The sequence below is a fragment of the Chanodichthys erythropterus genome, chromosome 24, assembly GCF_024489055.1.
Source record: "Chanodichthys erythropterus isolate Z2021 chromosome 24, ASM2448905v1, whole genome shotgun sequence".
NCBI lineage: Eukaryota > Metazoa > Chordata > Actinopteri > Cypriniformes > Xenocyprididae > Chanodichthys > Chanodichthys erythropterus.
In genome coordinates, this window is record NC_090244.1 from 1,038,089 (window position 1) to 1,063,283 (window position 25,195).

The following is a 25,195-nucleotide window of genomic DNA, read 5'->3' on the forward strand; positions in this document are numbered from 1 at the left end:
TCATTTAACCTCATGAAAATAAGCAAAACGTTCAGTTATAAAGATTCTCCTCTGACTATAAGTTGTACATGTTTTTATTCACCTCAAAAGGTGTGAAATTTGGGTCTGAATGAAACGAGTCCAATCAAAAGGAGAAGTCACGGCCAATGCAGCCCAGCTCTTGAACTCAAAATGAGAGTTTTCATTTCCCATAATCCAGCTGCCATTGCCCAGACAAAACCACATTCATGCAGAGAGCCTCTGTCCACGACTCCTCCGTGAGAAATGAACAGAATCCAGGAGTCGGGATGTGTATGAGGTGAGATACAGGACAGGAGAATGGAGTCGCGGTACAGCACCGCCAGAGGCCACTTTGAATTGGTCCTTTCTAATCCGTGGCGGTGAAGAATGGACACACACACACCGGTGTGGAGTCAGCCGATTCTGCTATCTCAGATAACACCTTTCTTACACACCGCAGGAAAGACTAATAACAGAGCCAGAGATTACGGGGCTAATCGTTGGGTGCATTGGAGACACTCGAGGGCCCGAAACACACACACATACAGAGGAAAGGAAATCTCTTGTTTCTACTAGACAGCAATGAGATTAAATGGAGTGCAAGAGAAGACTTTTGCTTAAAGGAACAGTTCACCTAAATTCACTTGAATATAACAAACATCTTTTGTGTTTCACAGCAGAAAGTAAGTCACAGAGGTTTGGAAAGACATGAGGAAGATCGTCATGAAGTCTCCTGAAAGTCTCAGTGAAAGAGCAACGCTGGAGCAGGAGAAGAGCGGATGATGCCGGCAACACCAGTGATGAACTGAATGCAATGTAAGTCGCTTCAGACAAAAAGCATCTGCCAAATGCATAAATGCAGCTGTTAAACTGACACTGTTCATTTCAATAATCACAGTTCATCGCTAGTACAATCTATAAGTACATAAACGCTTCCAATCCATGCCAGTACTTGTCAAATCTGAGCCTAGCTAACAGATGAGAGTTTGTTTAACGCTTCGTAACTCCAGCTCAGAGCGTCAGCGCTCTGTTAGCAGAACTGCAAGCTCAGTTGTAAAGCCAGCGGCCATCTGTGCACGACCAATCAAACATTTATCAATATAGTTTTTCCAAGAACAAACCGCTGCGCTCGGCATTTCACAACTAATTACCTTCTCTATGGAGAACGCGTTTCATTAGACTCATTGGGGTCGACGCAGGTCTGGATTAGCCGTGTGTGAAGTGTGTTTGTGTGCGGCCGTTGAAGAAGGGGAAAACCTCTCTCTTGGGTTTCCGTCTTAAGCAAACAGAAGTGCCGGAGCTATTAATTACAGCACCTGTGGCGACGGAGGGCGTAGAACTTCATTTTGCAGTCTCCTGAAAGCTGAAACTCATGAGATGTTCTGCGTTTGAGGCTTGAGAGCAGCTCCATCTCATTAAAAGCTGTACGCTCTCAGCCGAATGTACGGGCGGCCTTTGAATACACCGTACCGTACGCACTCATTGCGTTTTTATTCTGGTTTTTCATGAAGCCGAGCTCAAAAAGAGGGGAATGAAATTAAAGTAGCGCAGGGACGAGCAGAGGAGAACTTGGCAGAGCGCAGCGGAGCCTGGCACCAGTTCTCTTTGAAACAATAGAATCCGCAAGGACGGAGAAACCAATACAGACGTACGAATATTCCCAGAATATCTTCCAAAGCAGCTTTTTACATAATGAAACACCCTAGAAACACAAAACTGGGGAAAATAGTCTTTTATTTACATGCATCAAATGAAATCTGCAATCTGTTTGCTTTTGACTGGCTGTTCTGGTGCTGACAACATGATTTCACTGTATGGTTTATCCTGCTTTGATGCTGGTTATTCTGGTTAAACTAGTTAAGGACTTTTGTTCGAAGCAGTGTTATTGGTTAAACTAGTTAAGAATTTGTCGTCGAAAACTGTGTTATTGGTTAAACTAGTTAAGAATTTGTCGTCGAAAACTGTGTTATTGGTTAAACTAGTTAAGAATTTGTCGTCGAAAACTGTGTTATTGGTTAAACTAGTTAAGGACTTTTGTTGGAAGTGGTGTTATCGGATACACTAGTTAAGTTTTTTGTCAGAAGCGGTGTTATTGGTTAAGCTAGATAAGGACTTTAGTTTGAAGGGGTTGTTAGTTAAACTAGTTACAATGTTTTTGTCGAAAACTGTGTTATTGGTTAAACTAGTTAAAGATTTTGTCAGAAATTGTTATTAGTTAAACTAGTTAAGAATGTATTTATTTTTTTGTTGTTGGAAGCAGTGTTATTGGTTAAGCTAGATAAGGACTTTTGTTGGAAGAGGTTGTTATCAGTTAAACTAGTTAAGGATATTTGTTGGAAGTGTTGTTATTGGTTAAACTAAGGATTTTGTCGAAAACTGTGTTATTGGTTAAACTAGATAAGGAATTCTGTTAAACTAGTTGGCAGCAGTTTGCTTTGAAACAATAAAATCCACAAGGATGGAGAAACCAATACAGACGTACGAATATTCCCAGAATATCTTCCAAAGTAGCTTTTTACGTAATGAAACACCCTGGCAACACAAAACTGGCGAAACAGTCTTTTATTTACATGCATCAAATGAATTTGAGTGGCCTGACTCAGGCATTTTGGCAATGGTGTGTTTTTTGGCACAGAAATATCAGTTTGTCTGACCAATGTCAGATAGGGTCATTTTTTGTGATGCATTTGGTACATGCTTTTATCCAAAACATTTTATAGTGCATTCAAGGTACATTTGTCTACACATTTCCTACGACCTTGATTCGGTTCTTGGCACAGTGCTCTAGCAGGCTGCCACTTCTGTTTGGTGCAGAAATAAAAACACAGCAGCTTGAAGTGGTTGTTAGCATGTTACTATGTAATTGCAAGGGTGTTCTGAGTGGTTGCTAGGGCATTGATATGTAGTTGATGGGGGATTTATTATCCTGCTATATTGTTGTTCTGAATGCTTACAAGGGCATTAATGTGTTGCTGTATCATTGCTATGGTGTTTTGGGTTGTTGCTAGGGTAATTATATTTGGGTGTAAATGTGTTTCTATATAATTTCTAGGATGTTCCTTGTGGTTGCTAGGTTGTAACGTTATATCATTGTTATGGTGTACTAAGTGCACTGATATGCAGTTGTTAGGGTGTTAAAATGTTGCTATATGAGTAGTGATGTGTTCTGGGTGGTAGCTAGAGCACTGATATGCAGTTGCTAGGGTGCAAATATGTTGTTCTGGGTGGATGCTAGGGCACTGATATATGGTTGACAGAGTGTAAATGTGTTGCTATATTGATTTGTTCTTGGTGGTTGATAGGGCATTGATATGTTGTTGATAGTATGTAAACCTGTTGCTATGTTGTTAGGGTGTTCTGGGTGGTTGCTAGGGCACTGATATGCAGCTGATAGGGTGTAGACGTTGCTGTATTGTTTTAGGGTGTTCTGGATGGTTGCTAGGGCACTGATATGTGGTTGATAGAGTATAAAAGTGTTACTATATAATTCATAGGGTATTCTGGGTGGTTGCTCAAGCACCGATATGCAGTTGCTAGGGTGTAAACATGTTGCTATGTTGTTAGGGTGTTCTAGGTGGTTGCTAGGGCGCTGATGTGCGGTTGATCAGGTGTACATATGTTGCTATGTTGTTAGGGTGTTCTAGGTGGTTGCTAGGGCACTGATATGTGGATGATAGGGTATAAATGTGTTACTATATAATTAATAGGGTGTTCTGGCTGGTTGTTAGGGCACTGGTATGCAGTTGCTAGGGTGTAAACATGTTGCTATGTTGTTAGGGTGTACTAGGTGGTTGCTAGGGCACTGATAAATGGTTGATAGAGTGTAAATGTGTTTCTATATCAATGTGTTCTTGATGGTTGCTAGGGCATTGATATGTTGTTGATAGGACGTAAACCTGTTGCTATGTTGTTAGGGTGTTCTGGGTGGTTGCTCGAGCACTGATATGCAGCTGATAGGGTGTAGACGTTGCTGTATTGTTTTAGGGTGTTCTGGATGGTTGCTAGGGCACTGATATGTGGTTGATAGAGTATAAAAGTGTTACTATATAATTCATAGGGTATTCTGGGTGGTTGCTCAAGCACCGATATGCAGTTGCTAGGGTGTAAACATGTTGCTATGTTGTTAGGATGTTCTAGGTGGTTGCTAGGGCACTGATGTGCGGTTGATAGGGTGTAAATATGTTGCTATGTTGTTAGGATGTTCTACGTGGTTGCTAGGGCACTGATATGTGGATGATAGGATATAAATGTGTTACTATATAATTAATAGGGTGTTCTGGCTGGTTGTTAGGGCACTGGTATGCAGTTGCTAGGGTGTAAACATGTTGCTATGTTGTTAGGGTGTACTAGGTGGTTGCTAGGGCACTGATAAATGGTTGATAGAGTGTAAATGTGTTTCTATATCAATGTGTTCTTGATGGTTGCTAGGGCATTGATATGTTGTTGATAGGACGTAAACCTGTTGCTATGTTGTTAGGGTGTTCTGGGTGGTTGCTCGAGCACTGATATGCAGCTGATAGGGTGTAGACGTTGCTTTATTGTTTTTAGGGTGTTCTGGATGGTTGCTAGGGCACTGATATGTGGTTGATAGAGTATAAAAGTGTTACTATATAATTCATAGGGTATTCTGGGTGGTTGCTCAAGCACCGATATGCAGTTGCTAGGGTGTAAACATGTTGCTATGTTGTTAGGATGTTCTAGGTGGTTGCTAGGGCACTGATGTGCGGTTGATAGGGTGTAAATATGTTGCTATGTTGTTAGGATGTTCTACGTGGTTGCTAGGGCACTGATATGTGGATGATAGGATATAAATGTGTTACTATATAATTAATAGGGTGTTCTGGCTGGTTGTTAGGGCACTGGTATGCAGTTGCTAGGGTGTAAACATGTTGCTATGTTGTTAGGGTGTACTAGGTGGTTGCTAGGGCACTGATATATGGTTGATAGAGTGTAAATGTGTTTCTATATCAATGTGTTCTTGATGGTTGCTAGGGCATTGATATGTTGCTGATAGGACGTAAACCTGTTGCTATGTTGTTAGGGTGTTCTGGGTGGTTGCTCGAGCACTGATATGCAGCTGATAGGGTGTAGACGTTGCTGTATTGTTTTAGGGTGTTCTGGATGGTTGCTAGGGCACTGATATGTGGTTGATAGAGTATAAAAGTGTTACTATATAATTCATAGGGTATTCTGGGTGGTTGCTCAAGCACCGATATGCAGTTGCTAGGGTGTAAACATGTTGCTATGTTGTTAGGATGTTCTAGGTGGTTGCTAGGGCACTGATGTGCGGTTGATAGGGTGTAAATATGTTGCTATGTTGTTAGGGTGTTCTAGGTGGTTGCTAGGGCACTGATGTGCGGTTGATAAGGTGTAAATATGTTGCTATGTTGTTAGGGTGTTCTAGGTGGTTGCTAGGGCACTGATATGTGGATGATAGGATATAAATGTGTTACTATATAATTAATAGGGTGTTCTGGGTGGTTGTTAGGGCACTGATATGCAGTTGCTAGGGTGTAAACATGTTGCTATGTTGTTAGGGTGTACTAGGTGGTTGCTAGGGCACTGATATATGGTTGATAGAGTGTAAATGTGTTTCTATATCAATTTGTTCTTGATGGTTGCTAGGGCATTGATATGTTGTTGATAGGACGTAAACCTGTTGCTATGTTGTTAGGGTGTTCTGGGTGGTTGCTCGAGCACTGATATGCAGCTGATAGGGTGTAGACGTTGCTTTGTTTTTAGGGTGTTCTGTATGGTTGCTAGGGCACTGATATGTGGTTGATAGAGTATAAAAGTGATACTATATAATTGATAGGGTGTTCTGGGTGGTTGCTCAAGCACTGATATGCAGTTGCTAGGGTGTAAACATGTTGCTATGTTGTTAGGGTATTCTAGGTGGTTGCTAGGGCACTGATGTGCGGTTGCTAGGGTGTAAACATGTTGCTATGTTGTTAGGGTATTTTAGGTGGTTGCTAGGGCACTGATGTGCGGTTGATAGGGTGTAAATATGTTGCTATATTGTTAGGGTGTTCTGGGTGTGTTGTTATGTAATACCTAGGGTGTTCTTAGTGGTTGCTAGGGCACTGATATGCAGTTGAAAGTGTGTAAATGTGTTGTCATATTATTGCTAAGGTGTTCTAGGTGGTCGCTAAGGGGTTGCTAAGATATTCTGAATGGTTGTTAGTGCAACACTATGTAATTGCTAGTGTGACTGTCATGACTTTTTCCGAACAGGTTTCCCAAACACTACTTTTTCATGCAAACGGGAAGTCCTGATATTTGGAAAGTGCAAGCATGTGTCACTTCTCTGACTCAATGAACCACTTTCAGGGTAAGCAACGTCCTGCAATTAAGAGCATGTATTCTCAGTGTGCCTCTGTAAGGTGCTTTATGGGCTTATAACTCATTTTCTTTTCATAAGCAACAGTGTCGAGGGGTCTCGTATCTCGGCGCACACAGAGACCGTGATTACGGCTGTACGGCTCCATCTCGGTAAGTCGGCGTGAGGCTGACAAACGCTTGACTGTGACAAGAGAATCATTACAGCGGGGAGTCGACTTAATCACACGAACTGATGGATTCTGGGAATTTCGGGCTCTTGTAGCTCACAGACATTTTAATATCGATCCGTGCAATAGAATGTAATCCATCAGTACTCTCATATTCATCTCTGGGGGATGCGAGGAATTAAACGCTAAAAGTGTTTATCAGTTTTGGTGAGAATAGAGAGAGGTGCTTTGGGACGCTCTCTACCGCAGTCGATCAATAATTCCACAGAGGAGAGAAATACAGTGCGCGCAGCACTATAAAAGCTGTTTTCTTTTTAAGAGACTGTTTAAAACCTTGAAGGACATGGAGCACTTCATGTTGCAGCAAGATGAATCTAGACTATCATAATAAAGACATTTATCTGTGCGCACAAAACGCCTCCTGGATTTTATTATACTGCAGATTTTTTGAATGTCCAACTGAGAGACGCTGTGCTTGAATGAACCTAATTGGCTGGGCTTTGTACTAGTTTGACTAATTATCATTAAACAGGAAGTGCTGGAGTCGAAATGCTACATCCTGTCTGGTAGCAGCAGTCTCAATAATCCATAAACGGAAATGATATATGATGTCTACAAGCGCACACTTTCTGTAACTGCTGGGCAATTAGTGAAAGAGCAACAGTAAACACTTTAAAATAATTACAGCAATAGTCCATATTGAAACTGGAAGTATGAAGTGACTGGGTGACTCTTGGGGTTCAGATACGCTGTTTCAGCAGCAAAAACATCCTCTATGTCAGCATATAATGCTGTACTCTTTTGGCAAGATACCGGTGACAACCTGCGAGGAGCTACTAGAAATAATAATGCAATCATAATAATACTGAGAAGCTTAAAATTAATTCATATATATTTATAATGATTTAAATCTGATTGAAAGCCTGCATTTAGAGTTTATGTAGAATATTATGTCTACATTTTGTCAATTTGTCTAGTTTGATAGTTTTAAACAAGACAAATTAACTATTAACAACACTGTATAATATATTAAGACTTGATTTCATTGATTGCATTTATAAAAATTCCAAAGTGCAATATCAATATATATATATATACACACACACACACTTAAGTAATTAAAATATTTTTTTAAATGTGTTTAAACTAATAATTAAAAGCCTGCAATATCACAAATGATTGAAATTGATTAGGCCTTTGGCTTTGTTGCAGCATTTTGGTTGAAATCTGTATTGTAATGAGACACAGAAGTTTCTCATGGAGTTTATGTGGATAGTGTGATTAAATCTTTCTGGGATCCTCAAGCGTTTAACCAGCCGCTGTATCAAAGGTGATTTTAATGACATTGCTGATGAACATGTGAAAGCCATGTGATTGATTGGAGTTGTTTCTCACCTGTACAGGAGTAATCATCGATACGGATGAATCCGGTGTGGCAGATGCACATGAAGGAGCCGGCGGTGTTCACACACTGCGTGTTCTCCCGGCAGTAGTGCCTCCCCTCCGCACACTCATCGATATCTGCACAAACACATCAGATCAGCAGACTTTAGCATGAAGCTGAGGGGCTGCTAATCGAAACACTGCTAGCTTGAAGCCTTGAGTCAAAGACTTCTACCATGATGTGGTCGAGATATCAAATATTTACGATATATTCAATATTTGTCAAGGACAGTTTAGTTAGTTATATAGCACAATTTATACGCAATGGTAATTCCAAGTACTTTACATAAAAGTGATTAAGAAATAATCCTAAAAGAGGCATAAGAAATAATCATAAAAATTGAGTATAAAAAAATAAAAAATGAATATAATTTTAGACAAATAAAAAGCAATGATAATTCAAAGTTCTTTACATAAAAAATATTTTAAAAATAAAATTTAAATTTTTAAAAATAACAAAAAAGAAATAAAAATGGATTAAAAATTCATATAAAATGTATTAAAAACAAATAAAAAAAGGTTTTGCATAAAAAAGTATTTAAAATATAATCATAAAGATACATAATAAAAATAACAATAAAAAGTAAGAAATGAAAATTGATTAGCAGTATTTATTAAACATAAAAGAAATGATCATCTTTACATAAAAAACTATTTAAAAAATAATCATAGAAATGCATGAGAAAAAACAAAAGTAAGAAAAAAACTAATTAAAAATTAAAATAGAATTTATTAAAAACAAATAAATAAAAAATAATACAAAACGGAAAAAGCTTTTTACTCAGAAGTTGCTAGTTAATTTCACAAATAATTGCAAAAAATGCAACACATTATATTAAATGTGAAATTTTTAATTTCAGTTTTTTCTTTTAAAACATACTCCAATAATCATTATTTGCAACTTTAAAAAATACATTTTTTTTACAGTGTACATAAATAAAATAATACAGTGCATATTTGCAATGTTTGCAGAAGCAACATTGTGAAAATCGCAATGATTTTAATGTCATTTTTACACAAGAGACTTGCGAGTATAAACTTATTTATATAAAACATCTCTGAATTTAAAATGCTAAAAGATTTAGGCTGTTTGAATCAATTGTTCGTTTCAGTAAATCAGTTTGATTAGTTTGCGCTATTATTGTAAAACAGCGTGTGTAACATGCTGGTTAGTTTTAACTAGTTTAAAGTTCAACTCTTTGCATTAAACATCTTGAATCTATTTGGCAACATTGGCTACTTAGTTGAAATGATTTATTGTTCCTCTGACTGGAAAATGCTGCTTTCATTTATTCATCTAGTAAACAAAACACTCTTTTAAAATTACAAGTACTGAACAATAGACTTTTGTACTGGATTCAAGTGTCCTTATTATGAATTCTGTAACTTTTTAAAAGGCATTGTGCGCCGCTAGGGAAAGATGAAATCCGTGACATTTTCCCGGGCAAAAGTTTGGAGAAAACGGAGGGCAGAGTGATCGCCCTGCTCATGTGTCATGACTCCTTGAATTTATCGCAGTGAGATCAAATAAAAGGTATTAAATCAAATCTCATAGACTTACAGATCTAATAAAAAGCCTTATGAATTTTCACCAGTGCTGAACTGCTGCATTTGTGATGAATTCAGAGTGGCTTTATGGCTCAGGACTTCAAATGAAACTTTAACCCGATTTACTTCGAACTTGCGTCCTTCAGCATAACCTCAGCCGCTTCTCTTCTGTAACTCACTTAGGTCACGTGATTAAACCTCCTCTGTTATTTAAAGGAATAACCAGGGATTATTATCCCACAGTAACAAAGAACTCGCAAATACTGAACGAATCAAACAACCTTTTTTGCAACTCCTGTTATCCATCAGATCGCTCTGATACCGCAGTACGTACAAGCAGACTAGTTTTTCTCAAGTTTTTACCAATCTTGACACCAGTACATGCATAGCAGGGTTAATATAGTAAAAGGAAAGTAAAACTAGGATCATAAAACATATTTTTGTTAAAAAAATTCTACTTTTTTCTCATAATTTCATAATTAATATCATTATAATGACATAAAAATAAATCAAAATAATGATTTAGTATTGTCATAATTGCCAATTGCCAATATAATATTTATATTTCATAGTTTTAGTTGTTTAAGTTTTAGTTGACGATAATAACCCTCTTGCCAAGGTAACATTGCTCGTTTTCATTTAGTTTAACTTGATGTACTAAAATAACTAAAACTGAAATAAAAACTATATAGTTATATTTTAAAAAACCTTGACAAATCACAAAAAAACATTAAAATTACTAAAACTCACTAAAATGAAAATAAAAACACAAAACTTTAAAAATTAAAAATAATAAATAACTATTAATGAAAGATGATGCTAAAATATCACTTTTGCATGCAAAACAGTGTTTTCAGCCTCTTGAAGAGCCTTGAAGATGTTTGAGAATTGGAGCTGTTGTTAGTCGCTGATCACTGCGGCCTATAGAGCGTCTTTACTCCGGTTTCCTTCTACATCACATTAGCATTGGAGGAGCCTGGCTTGAATGTGCCGTGGTTTGTGTGTGAGATAATGAAATAGAAGGGAAATCCATCTTCTTTTTGGGTTTTGTGTCCTGTGTTCTCCGCAGCGAAGGGAAATCAGTCACAGCTAAGTGCACATGAATCAGGGCTGACGGAGACACATGGTCTACTTCAGAGTAAATGTGGACGAGGATCTTGACAGGAGTAAACAAGTAAGGCATGGAATAAACAGCCAAGATAAACGATCTAACCCACGGTATTGCAAGCCATTAAACCAGAGCGTACGGACAGTGTGTTGTAGTTTTTCTGATGATAATATCAGTAACCTACATCAGATCAAATATAGCATAGGCCAAATTAACTTCAAAAAGTGGTTGATTGATATATATATATATATATATATATATCAGAGGTCACGTTAACCGAAAATTGTCCGTCATTGACGGAATTTTTTTATCAATGACGGAAAAATCTGAAGACCATTACACTGATGGTGATCTATTGTAAATTGTAACTGTAATTTCCACCCCTGTCCAGTTGGTGGCGAGTTCGAACACTGGATCCAGAACAAAAAATCTTTTGCTATGCATTTGATAACGCACAGGCAAGTACCCAGAAGCTACAACGATATATCACGCTACATTAAAGAGCGTCAAAACGGTATTTATTGCTTGAATTTCGTAATGAAATGGACAGAATTTGTTCCATATCAAAAGCAACACAAAGCTTTAAGCCTATTGCGATTTATTGGATGGGAGGCGCACTATGCACTGTTTATTCGTCAACTGAAAACAGCATATAGCCTACCAAAAGAGTGACTGGGATTTACAGTTTCGGTTCATTTAGCCTGTAAGACGCGCTCCAGTTCACGCGCAAGTGATCGCGCCTGCACTTCCATGTCATGATTATACTGTCTACTATATTTGCTTCTTATTTATTAAATCCAGGCAATTGGTTAATGAAACATTGATTAAAATTAAGATACAATTTTTACAAAACGAAATTCACTTTAAAGAAAGGCTTTCTACAAAACACAACTTAATGAAGTGGTCAAAATCATGTCTGACCCACTCCATGTCTCGCGATATATTTAGCATCTTATGATGCATCTTACTCATGCTGTTCACTTTTCATAATCAAATAGATGAATTTAAAACATAACATGTTTCATATTTAAACATAAATATGAAACTACATTTTCTTTAATGGCTACCAACACGTAGCCTATAGTACAGTACAGAGAAATTTCACGTGTGAAAATAAAAGCAATTAAATGTGTTATTATAATTAAAATATGAAAATTAAAATGAGGGTAATAATTATGATTATGATTATGACAGATTTTTACGATCCTGTCCGTCAAAAGGACGGACAATGTTAAAGTCTAACGCAACCTCTGATATATATATATATATATATAATTACATATATATACACATACATTATATGATGTTAATTCATATATTATTTAATGTGAGATTTGAGCTGGTAAATGATATTTTAATAGTTGATCAGTTGTGTATTTATTGTGCTCTCCAACCTCTTAACCTCAAGATTAAATGGTTAGTTGCATTTCATTATTTGCTTTTAGCATTGTTTTTCCCTATTGACCGCGGCCCATCAGAATAGATCTGCCCTTTCGGGTCACGGCCCACCAGAGAAGCGGCGGTTTGTGTGTCATTTGGGCCAAGATGCCTTCATGCTGTGGGAGGCATTATGTGTTTTCTATCTGCCTTATTTTCCTCCTGCTGTCTCGCTCTATCTCTCGGCTCCAGTGCTGTCTGTCTGCCGGTGGGAAGATAACACACGGTGTGTTTGCCTGACAGACCCAGTGCTAAAATAAACCATTCACCTCCCACAGATCTGTGGCTGCCGTCCCAAACACAGGTGCGCCGCACTGAAACACACACACAGAACCAAAATTCACCAACTGCTGGAGTCTCACAACACCTGCAAATACCAGAAATCAGCAAAACTACAGCTAAAATGACGAGTCGTCCAGTTGGGATTAAGAAACATGACACTAAATCAGTCTAAGAGGATTCGTGTGGAAACCCATTTCTGCCACATAAGAAAAAAAACAACATGTTTTTGTAAATTATAATTATGACATAAAAAGTCAAAATTATGACGTACCAAGTTTAAATTCTGATATATATATATATATCAACTTTGATGAAAGGTTTTGATCCAAAATGTTTTGATCAAATGTTGACTACTGTATGAAAAGTAAAATTATGACAAAACTTTATTTAAAAAATCATAATTATGACAAGTTAAAATTGACATTAAAAAGTCAAAATTACAACATACCAAGTTTAAAGTCTGACTTAAAAAATTAGAATTATGACAGATTAACAAAAAGTCAAAATTATGACAACCTGTTTAAATTCTGGCTTAAAAAGTTGTAATTATGACAGCCAAAATTACGACAAAGTTGAAATTACTTAAAAATCCATAATTATGACAAGTTGAAATTGAAAAATGTAAAATTATGATGTTAAAAATGTCAAAATAATGACGTTAAAGTAAAAATTATGACATTTAAATTCTGACTTAAAAAGTTGTAATTATGACAGCCAAAATTACGACAAAGTTGAAATTATTTAAAAATTCATAATTATGACAATTTGAAATTTAAAAATTCAAAATTATTATGTTAAAAAGTCAAAATTATGACGTTAAAAAGTCAAAATTATGATGTTAAAATGACAAAATTATGACAGATTGACAAATAGTCGAAATTGTGACGTTTAAATTCTGACTTAAAAAGTTGTAATTATGACATTAAAGTCAAAATCATGACATAAAAAGTCAAAATTATGACAAATTTATAATTGACAACTTGAAATTCTGACTTTAAAAGTCGTAATTATGACAGCCAAAATTACAACAAAGTTGAAATTACTTAAAAATTCATAATTATGACAATTTGAAATTTAAAAATTCAAAATTATGATGTTAAAAAGTCAAAATTATGACGTTAAAAAGTCAAAATTATGATGTTAAAACATCAAAATTATGACAGATTGACAAATAGTCGAAATTGTGACGTTTAAATTCTGACTTAAAAAGTTGTAATTATGACATTAAAAGTCAAAATTATGACAAAGAAAATTATGACATAAAAAGACAAAATAATGACAGTAAAAATACAAAATTATGACATAAAGAGAAAAATTATGACAAAAAGTTTCAGATTACTTAAAAAAAAATCACAATTATGGCAGGTTGAAATTGATAAAAAGTCAAAATTATGACGTTAAAAAGTCAAAATTATGATATACCAAGTTTAAATTCTTACTTAAAAAGTCATAATTATGACGGCTGAAATAGACAAAAAAGTCGAAATTATGACAACCTAACTTTAAATTCTGACTTAAGTTGTAATTATGACTATAAAAAGTCAAAATTGACAGTTAAAATTATGAAATAAAAAGTTGAAATTGACATAAAAAGTTGAAATTCTGACTTTAAATTGTATAATTATGACAAGTTAAAATTCTGATTTAAAAATCATAGTTATTGTTTGGCTAGTTATCATGAGTAGTTAGTGATATGCTGGTGGATGAGGTTACACCATCTCTCTCCTTTGATGGACTGTTTAAGAATCAGTGTTATTTATTTATTTTTATTTTTTAATGAGGTATTATTTTAAATAGGACCTACAAATATATTTCATTACAAACATAGATATATTTTCAGATATTTTTACACAGCATGCAGCATGTTAAAAACCCTCTGTGAGAAGTGTTGAAAAAGCTGAAATAATAAGTTGACCTCACTAATCAGTTGTTGGACTGTTAATGTGGTCAGTGTATAACATACACATGATCTTAGTTCAGATGAAGAAAAGAGCGCATTGATTTCTTTAGTGTTCACTAAACACCCGAGCCTCAACTGAAAGATCAGCGTCCAGTGCTTAACAAATAACCTGTCGTGCTTCAACTAATGATCCTCATGATAACGAGTGCAGACAGACCTCAGTCATTAAGAGCCACTCAAACACACTGTCCTTCCTGGCCAACAGAAGAAACCTTGAAAGTGCCTTAAATAATTAATGAGATTTGGCAAGATGACAACAAAGCGGCAATAACATGAAAAGGTGGCGTTGACAACTAGTCCTCGGAAAGCGTGACTATAGTCTCATTAACTCGCTCTCACAGCCAATAAATCACGCTACTATCTGAAGAGCTTCTTTGGCATTCGGAGGCAGAAGCAATAAAGTGAATAAACTTCCCGGCACCGCAGCGAGAACGAATGGACTCTGGCAGGCCGTATTAATCCTAATGAATTGTTTTGTCTCATATAAAGTGCTCTTTTAACGGAAAACGAAGCTGCGCGACTCATAGAGCGGGTGCGTCCCGCGAGATCCGAGGAGAATAGACTGACAACAGCCTCTCGTTTGTCATCAGTCGCAGCCCTCCAAGAATCCCACACGGTAATCAATTGTCATTTACGCCACAGAAGTCTGGAGTCCGGGGAGAAAAAGAGAGACAATCCAGCTTAAGATGCTAGCTGGAGCACGGTAGCTGGTTTTCAGCCGGTCTAAGCTGGTTGAGCAGCAAAAACCAGCTCAGACCCAAAACACAGCAACCGGCTTAAGACGGATCAGACTATGAATAGACTTTGACTTTGAAAGACAGCAGAAATGAGAATCCAGAGTCATGGAATCTTTGATTATTTGATTGATAAATGTGTTTAAATCATCATCAGTAAAGGTGAAGTACTCATGGCTCGTTTAATGCGGTTTGAATCCGATTTCACCCTAAATTCAATCCACAGATTTTGTCTGATCCTCAGTGACTAGAAGTAATAGAAGAAGTAATAAAGTGAACTGACATCAGTTAGAACAGACACTATTTATTTATTTATTCGCTTTATTTACTTTATTTATTGTTATTGTTTGTTTGTTTGTAATTTTCACTTGTTCCTCGGCACAGATATAGTTGTGGTAGCTGCCAAATTACAAACAAGCTAAATTTATTCATGCATTCATTCATTTTCCATTTCTACTTTTTTAACAGGGACAGTATGAAAAGAAAAGCATGCAATCCTTGTATGTATGTATGTATGCTTTTATTTATTTTTCATACAATTTATTTTCTATGCATTTCATTCCTTCATAAATTTCACAAATTTTCCATTTTTTGCCTTTTTACTTTTCATTCATTTATTCATTGATTCACAAATTTCATCCATTTTCCATTTTTGTGTTTTATTTATTTATTTATGCATTTTTTCTTTTCACTCATTCATTCATTCATTCATTCATTCATTCATTCATTCATTCATTCATTCAGTCATTCACAAATTTCTTCCATTTTCCATTTTTGTATTTTATTTATTGATTTTCCATTTTTTGCATTTTTTCTTTTTCATTCATTCATTCATTCATTCATTCATTCATTCATTCATTCATTCATTCATTCATAAATTTCATTAATTTTCCATTTTTGGCCTTTTTACTTTTCATTCATTCATATTTATTTATTTATGCATTTTTACTTATTTTTAATAGGGACAATATGAAAGAAAAACACATTATTTATTTATTTATTTATTTATTTATTTATTTATTTATTTATTTGTTTGTTTGTTTGTTTATTTATTTATTAACCATTCATTTTCCATTTGTGCCATTTTTTATTTATTTATTTTTATTCAGGCATTTTCTTTTTCATTTCAAATGAAATTGAGTCTGGGACACAGATGTTTAATCCGTCCAATCGGCCTCATTCATGTATTAGTTTGATTATGTAAATAGTTGCAAAATAGTTGTGAATTCCTAAATAACCTGTCAACTTTACACAGAAATTCGTTCTACTAGTGCTTCATCAATGAGGCCTATTTCATTTAATCTAAATTTCTTCCACTTGAAATCCGACACCAGTACACGACCTCACTGAATTAAAGAGCCCATATTATGCCTTTCTCAAAGACTTGATGTTGTTTTTGGGCTGTACTAGAACAGGTTTTCATGCTTGAATGTTGATTATTTTTATTGAACAGGTTCAGTTCAGAAACACTGAGACTGATATAGAGAATAACTCCCGCTTTTTCAAGCTCAAACAACAGCATTACACACTAAAGAAAGATGAATGTGGAAAAATCACTTTAAATATGCTCTCTATTCTGACTGTCTCCGGATGTTCAGCCCTACAATCTTCCCTAAACCAGCGTCAGTTTCAGCCGTCGCTCTCATTTCATCTAATTACATTTGGGATTCAACTGCACTTTTACAGTCAGCGCCAATTACCCCCGATCACCTACAGACATTTCCTGCTCAGACCTGCAGGAAATGACATCGTGCGCCGGGTTCATGCCGCAATCAGCCTGTCAGTTAATGTACACGCTGCTTTTGATATATTTCATTTAAATGGCTTGAATAACTGCAAATTAACAAGGTGAACTCAAGCCTCCACAGCGTCAAGGACATCCAGCTATTCTGCAGGATTTAAGAGACTTGAATGGATTCATCATCTGCAGATCTACTACAGCTTGAGAGCAGGACATTTATTTCAAACATTAAAAAAAAAGGATCATGTGACACTGAAGACCGGAGTAATGCTGAAAATTCAGCTTTGATCACAGGAATAAATTACATTTTACTATATATTCACATAGTAAAAAGCCATTTTAAATCATAAAAATATTTCAAAATTTTTCCTGTATTTTTGATCAAATAAATGCAGCGCTGGCGAGCAGAAGATCTACTGTAACTCCCAGTGAGAAGCGCTAAACGTCTGCGTCTCTGTCTGGAATAATCAGGACACACTTCGCCCTTCAGTCCATCTCTCTCTCTCCAGCGGCACACGACTGAAACCTTTATTATGCGCCAAAGCAGCGTGAATCTACTCGAGCAGGGCGTGTGTGAAAGAGAAGCTGTAGGAGGGAGTGCCGTATTCCCTCGAGCTCACGCCCTACAACACCACGCATGAAATATTGAAACGGGACTGATCTCATCAGCACAGACTCGAGCTATTTTTATCTTGCCAATGCTCATGACGCCTTTAAAGAACTACGTAGCGCTTCTTGAGAGAGACTCCGCGCTCCTCCGCCTGCATAATGAAATAAGGAAAGTGTTTCTGAGTCTCCTGATGCTGGAGATGGTGAGACGACGACGGGGAAGTTTCGCCTCTGTGGTGTTTGGGGATTTGTAGTAACAGTTCATGAAATTTAACATGTTCTGGTTCAACATCACAGGTTTGAATCTGAGGTTGTTTGGTCATCGGACACATTATCCTGCTGACTCATGATAATATCAGGTGAAATGAGGCCATATGATGACATTACAACTTGTTGAACATTCGATTTATGTTTATAACAAACTATTGTTCTAGAACAACAGCTTCAAATTATTTATATATATTTATATATTTATATATATTATTATTAAAAAATATATATATATATATATTTATTATTATTATTATTATATATTATTTATGTAATATTATTTGTCATATTATTTGTTTAATTTTAAAGTGTTGTAATGTTTAAATAATATAATCTACACTATATAAATATCATTTATATATTTTTTTTCATATATATATGTGTGTGTGTGTGTGTATACAAAAATTTTAAATACATGTTAATTAAAATACAATACTTCAATAAATATACATATAGTTTTAAACAGTTATAATGTGACTTTATATACTATATATATATATATATATATATATATATATATATATATATATATATATATATATATATATATAATAATTGTCTATTTCTTCATTTATATTAATATTAAGCATTAAATATAATTTTTTTCAAACTATGACGTGATGATATATATATATATACACAATTCATTTAAATTCACATCAGTTTGAAAAAAATAATATAATAAATAAATGCATAATATTAATATAAATATTAATATAAAATTTGTTTAATATAATAAAATTATATTAAACATTCATTTTATAATATATATTTATTTATAATTTAATATATATTAATATATTTATAATTAAAATATATACATGTTAAATTACTTTTAATACATAAACACTTTAATAATTATATATTTATTGAAACTAAATATTTATGTATTTATATTTTTATTAATATTATAGTTTTGTTTTAAAATGTGTTTTTACACCGATGTCAGACTGAGTTTATTAATTTAAAATGAATCATCTGATTGTTTAATTTGAGTTCCTAAAGATCCAAATTTATAAGTAATTGATAATATAAAAGGAAGCATCACAAGAGAATTATACAAAAAAATCCATAAACACATTATTATTAAAATATGAATTATTTGTAATTAAACTTATGGCAAAAACTGAGATAATAATATGTACAGCCACTGTGAGATATGATTTCGGTCCAACCGCCCAGCTATGAAAATTATGTTTACTGTACTAAACAACTAGAATGTGCAAATGCCTTCAATTTATGGAGCTAAAAGCAGATATTTTCCTCCAGCTAATGATGGAAACCTCAGCGCCAGGTGTTACATCTAAACCAGCAAGGTTAAAAAGAAAGAGGTGACAAATGAGTCTGGAAGTGGGACACTGCTGGTGTATCCGTCTCACCAGCCAACATTTCTGGGTTACACATGGCCTTTTTTATTTTGCCTTTCTATTTCAAAACACATCCATGCTTTGATTTCTTCTCCCGCTGTTCCCCTTCCCGTCGGTTTCGACGAACTAGATCTGACAGCGTCCAGAACGGGGTCCCACGGGAACATTTAGGCAGAACCCACCGTCGAACTTGCTTTAAGCCGGCGTGTCTGATAGCATCTTTAATTATTCATATCCTCCTGGTCTTTGATAATTACCTGACCGGCCGTGCACGTGAGCATAGGCTGGGTCATCCGCACGCATCTCCCGGGTTTATTTTTAGCTGGCGAGATGAACAGGTTTCATTAGAGATCCGACTGATGTGTGGGGAGGTGACGGGGGCGCAGCGTCCCCAGAAACACAGCCGGAGTCATTAGACATTCAACAAAAGTAGGCCATCCGCGGCTCGGCTCGGCTTTGAGAGGGGAAAAGGAGGATGAGGAAGGTGGAGGGGAAAGACATTGATGACTTACTCTCACCGATACACAATTGCAGCCAATTAAGATGCCAAAACAGGAGAGGAATCTGACGGATTCCAGTCATGCATCAATAATGCCGCTTGGTTAATTAGTCATGTGCGTGAAAAACAACATGGATAAGGGAGGATTCTTTATTTTTAGAGCTGTCAATCAATTCAGAAATGTCACTGAATAAATTATAGAATAACAAAATATGATGATCAATTAGTCACACTAATTGCATATCAATGTGATGGATTATTATGTGCTTTTTAGATGAGAAAAGCATCAAATACATCTCAACACATTGTTTTATTTCACTTTCACATCGCGTTTTGTTCATGAATGTACATAAAACTTTTCCTGTTTTTCAGCGTCTTGCGTCATGAGCGACTCACAAAAATAACATGGTCGGAAAATTCCTTATTGCTGAATTTACATACTATTTATCATATTTATATTAGTTATTAATAATATATGATCTAAAATATGTTAATATTGCATTATTATTAAAATAATTATTGTATAGTAATTAATTGTACTAAATATTGACACATTTCTGTACTAATAAAAACTACTAAACTAGCAACTATAAACTATATATATATATATATATATATATATATATATATATATATATATATATATATATATATACATATCTCATGCATTAAATATTATATATATATATATATATATATATATATATATATATATATATATATATATATATATATATATATATATATAAAATATTTTTAAATTACATACAATGGACAAAATTATAAACGCAACACTTTTGTTTTTGCCCCCAACTCAAAGATCTAAGACTTCTTCTATGTACACAAAAGGCCTATTTCTCTCAAATATTGTTCACAAATCTGTCTAAATCTGTGTTAGTGAGCACTTCTCCTTTGCCGAGATAATCCACCCACCTCACAGGTGGGGCTTATCAAGATGCTGATTAGACAGCATGATTACTGCACAGATGTGCCTCAGGCTGGACACAATATAAGGTCACTCTAAAATGTGCAGTTTTACTGTATTGGGGGAGTCCGAAACCAGTCAGTATCTGGTGTGACCACCATTAGCCTCATGCAGTGCCATACACGCTGTCTGCCATCTGCCCTGTACAGTGAAAACCGGGATTCATCCGTGAAGAGAACACCTCTCTAAAGTGCCAGACGCCATCGAATGTGAGCATTTGCCCACTGAAGTTGGTTACGACGACGAATGCAGTCAGGTCGAGACCCCGATGAGGACGACGAGCATGCAGATGAGCTTCCCTGAGATGGTTTCTGACAGTCTTTGGTTAGTAAGTTTTTAGAGTGACCTTATATTGTGTCCAGCCTGAGGCACACCTGTGCAGAGATCATGCTGTCTAATCAGCATCTTGATAAGCCCCACCTGTGAGGTGGATGGATTATCTCGGCAAAGGAGAAGTGCTCAATAACACAGATTTAGACAGATTTGTGAGCAATATTTGAGAAAAATATGCCTTTTGTGTACATCTTGTGTGATCTTTGAGTTCAGCTCATGAAAAATGGGGGCAAAAACAAAAGTGTTGCATTTATAATTTTGTTCAGTGTATTTAAATTTAAAAAAAAAAAATATATATATATATATATATATATATATATATATATATATATATATATATATTTTTTTTATTTTTTATTTAAATACACTGAACAAAATTATAAATATATATATATATACACACATTAAATATTACATGTTGGCTGACATTTGCTTCATATCAGAAGCATTGAAATAATTTCCTCTGTAATGGTGACCTATTTTATGTCAACACTTGATTCTGCAGCATTTTAACAAGAGAAAAATCCAATTATCACAAGAAAAGCCATTATACAGATGTCCTGGAATAATAATGTATATCCTGGAATATTAAAATCAGCCAGCGGCTCTAATGCTGTTAAAATTCCTGTTCCTCAGCTTGCTGTAATTATTATTCATTTCCCGCAGTGTATGCACATGAAAATGCCACACGTGTTCTGCAGCAACACGGCCAGGCAATTAACGGATTATCTGTCAGATCAGCTGACCCGATTGAGTGACGCCTCACCTTCGCAGTACGCGCTGTCCTCGCGCAGCGGCCGGAAGCCGTTCTTGCAGCTGCAGGTAGCGCCGGCGTCTAAGTTAACGCAGGCCGAGTTCTCCGTGCAGATGTTGTCCTCGGCGCAGAAGTCGTGACCTTTAACCCGAGATAGAAGAGTTGGATTTACATTTATGGATTTATCCTACTAGAAACACTGAACAGCTAAAGGTCAGTCAAACTAATCACACCAATCATCGTACATACTGTAGTAATCAACAAATTCTCAGAGAGGTTTTGAAGCCAGAATGAAGCCGGATATCCTTACGTACCTCTGCAGACTTTGCAGCATCTGTCTGTGAGTGTGATCTGATCAGATTCAGCACAGGTGAGCTGTGGACAGTCTTCAGAGTTCGTAACTCTATGCATAGTACGATCCTGAAAAAAAAAAAAATTAATTATATATGTTTGTGTGTATTCTTATGTATATAAACTTTAGGGCTGTCAAAATTAACTTGAATTTGTTTGTTAAATTTATGATACATTTTTTCATTTTTACATATTAAATATATTTAACACAATTGGTGCAGTATTCATTTGTTCCTAGCATTCATTTGGCTAGCGTTACCTTATACGATCTTTCTTTCATTCATTCAAGTACTTTTAAACCAAGCACATATTTTTCAAGCACAATTAGACTCAAAGATATACTAGTGCGATGTCTATGAAGAGGCTCACTCTAAACGCGCACACAGAAAGCCGCTCCAGACAGCATGTGAGTACTGCATTGAGTTCTTTAAGGCGAAATTATGAAGAAATGCCGTTATTGGCAAGTATCCTTGTAAGCACAGTCTTAAACGTGTTAAAAATTCTTAAATGACCATAAAGAGTTGCGAGAACATTGGATGCTTTTGCATTTCCCACGAGAAACTTTGCGTTTAAAGGTGCCCTCGAATGAAAAATTTAATTTATCTTGGCATAGTTGAATAACAAGAGTTCAGTACATGGAAATGACATACAGTGAGTCTCAAACTCCATTGTTTCCTCCTTCTTATATAAATCTCATTTGTTTAAAATACCTCTGAAGAACAGGTGAATCTCAACATAACACCGACTGTTACGTAACAGTTGGGATCATTAATATGTATGCCCCCAATATTTGCATATGCCAGCCCATGTTCAAGGCATTAGACAAGGGCAGCCAGTATTAACGTCTGGATCTGTGCACAGCTGAATCATCAGACTAGGTAAGCAAGCAAGAACAATAGCGAAAAATGGCAGATGGAGCAATAATAACTGACATGATCCATGATAACATGATATTTTTAGTGATATTTGTAAATTGTCTTTCTAAATAAATGTTTCGTTAGCATGTTGCTAATGTACTGTTAAATGTGGTTAAAGTTACCATAGTTTCTTACTGTATTCACGGAGACAAGAGCCGTCGCTATTTTCATTTTTAAACACTTGCAGTCTGTATAATTCATAAACACAACTTCATTCTTTATAAATCTCTCCAACAGTGTAGCATTAGCCGTTAGCCACGGAGCACTATCAAACTCATTCATAAACAAATGTAAACATCCAAATAAATACTATACTCACAGGAATCGATGTATGCATGATGAACACTCTGTAAAGATCCATTTTTAGGGTTATATTAGCTGTGTGAACTTTGTGTTTGCTGTTTAAGGCAGTTGAGAGCTCGCGGGGGCGGGGGAGCGGGAGATTTAAAGGGGCCGCACGCTTAATCGGTGCATATGTAATAATGGCTCAAAATAGGCAGTTAAAAAAAATTAATAAAAAAAAATCTATGGGGTATTTTGAGCTGAAACTTCACAGACACATTCAGGAGACACCTTAGACTTATATTACATCTTTTGAAAAGGCACCTCTAGGGCACCTTTAAAACTTTTGTTTTTTGCTAATGCAAAGTTTCTAGAGGAACGCAAAACATATATGTAAATACACATATACATACATTTTTGTGTGTTTTATACCAATATATAGAAGCAGTTGTAAAGATTTGTACCCTGCATTCAAACAGCTGGCAGAGTCCAGAGGGATGATGAACAGCACAACGGTGTCCTTCCACCAGCGTCTGCTCCGAAAACAAGCACATCGCTGCAGAAAAACACAAACAAACATAAACAAACATGCAGATACACTCTTCCATATGCACACACCTGCAGGCGGCCTATCCGGATACTGATACGATCCTGTGGAATGCAAAAGAACATATTCTCTGCTGATTTTCCACTGGTTTTGTTAATACAATAAAAGTTTATTGGGTCCAAAACAACATTAAGGCCGTTCACACTAAGGACGATAACTATAAGGATTAAGATATCGCTCTAAAATGTAAAAGAAGTCCACAGCACAACTATTAAAAAAACGGCACAGAGAAATTATATCATTGAAATTGATTTCAGAACTTTTTCTAGCTGAAGAACGATAGAAACACTGACAGCCAATCAGAATCTATTCTGCTTTTTAGGAGCTCGAGCATTTAAAGTGACAGATGACAAAACAGCTTAGAATGAAAATATCGTACCCTGGTGTCAATGATAATATAGTTATCGTTAAAGTTATCATTCTTGGTGCGAACAAGCCTTTAGAACCAATTTGACTTTGACTGTATGGACAAAAAAACTTTTATCTGTAGAGCACTTTTACAGAAATTCATGTGCTAATGATTATTATACCTTAATGCCTCACATTGAGCAGTTTAGAAATGGGTGATAGTACCGTTTACATTTGGAGAGCATCAAGCAGATGAGATTGGCTTTATGTGACTTGTTGTCACTTGAGAGTAGTAATTAGTGTTGAGTCTGAAACATTTATGATCCATAGAAGAAATAAAGTCCTACAGGTTTGGCATGAGTAAATGATGATTTTGGGGTGAATTATCCCTGTAAACTCACTTTACTTTGTGTTATTTAGTTATGGATAGTTAGTTTGAATATTTGGAAACTTTCAAACAAAAGCATGATGTGACTCAGCAGAAAACACAAGCAGCACAAATGAAACCTGCACTATTAATGTGAGCTGTAGAAATGCTACGGTATGGAAATCTGGAGTTAAACAAAACAGCAAACAACCGACGATTACAAGACGTCTGAGGCGATAATTGCTCCCAGGACAGCAATTATTTCCTCCTCTGACTTTAAATACAGACTCAGAGAACCTTTCATACAGATTAAATGAATCATTTCTGCTGTTTGCTACAACAATCACCAATGATTTCCTGAAATCAAGTGTCTTTTTGAGAAGAAATGAGCTGAAGTTACTATTTACATTTGCCTGTGTGCATGTTGAAATATCTGCTTTTATTTATTTATCACCATTAAACAGGTAGGCATTAAACACTTCTTGAACAGTAATTATACTAAGTGAATTTCATAATTAAAGCTCTAGTAGATCATGCATAAACACTATATTATTTAATTGTAGGTTTGTGTTTTTGTTCCAGGATGAAGTTTGCCAGCGTTTGGTGGAAGAAACGAATGTACACAGTTTCACGGCACAGTAGGAGATCGACACGAGCCGAAAATAGCAGCCAAAACGCTCTGGAGAGAAATATTCTCCAGAAACAGAAGACTGAGAGACGCTTTGAACCAAACGGCCACAAACA

At 35.6% G+C, this 25,195-nt stretch overlaps 1 protein-coding gene across 2 annotated transcripts in view; it reads right to left on the bottom strand.

Annotated features, from left to right (window-relative positions):
- The window catches only part of nell2a (neural EGFL like 2a), a 94,048-nt gene that overhangs the window by 33,195 nt on the left and 35,658 nt on the right, over positions 1-25,195 (bottom strand). For both annotated transcript variants that reach the window (XM_067379250.1, XM_067379251.1), the window contains exons 10-13: positions 23,594-23,685; positions 21,894-21,999; positions 21,592-21,720; positions 7,905-8,030 (exon numbers count right to left, since the gene is read on the bottom strand). In XM_067379250.1, the coding sequence (XP_067235351.1) occupies positions 7,905-8,030; positions 21,592-21,720; positions 21,894-21,999; positions 23,594-23,685 (453 nt within the window). The remainder of the gene's footprint in view (positions 1-7,904; positions 8,031-21,591; positions 21,721-21,893; positions 22,000-23,593; positions 23,686-25,195) is intronic.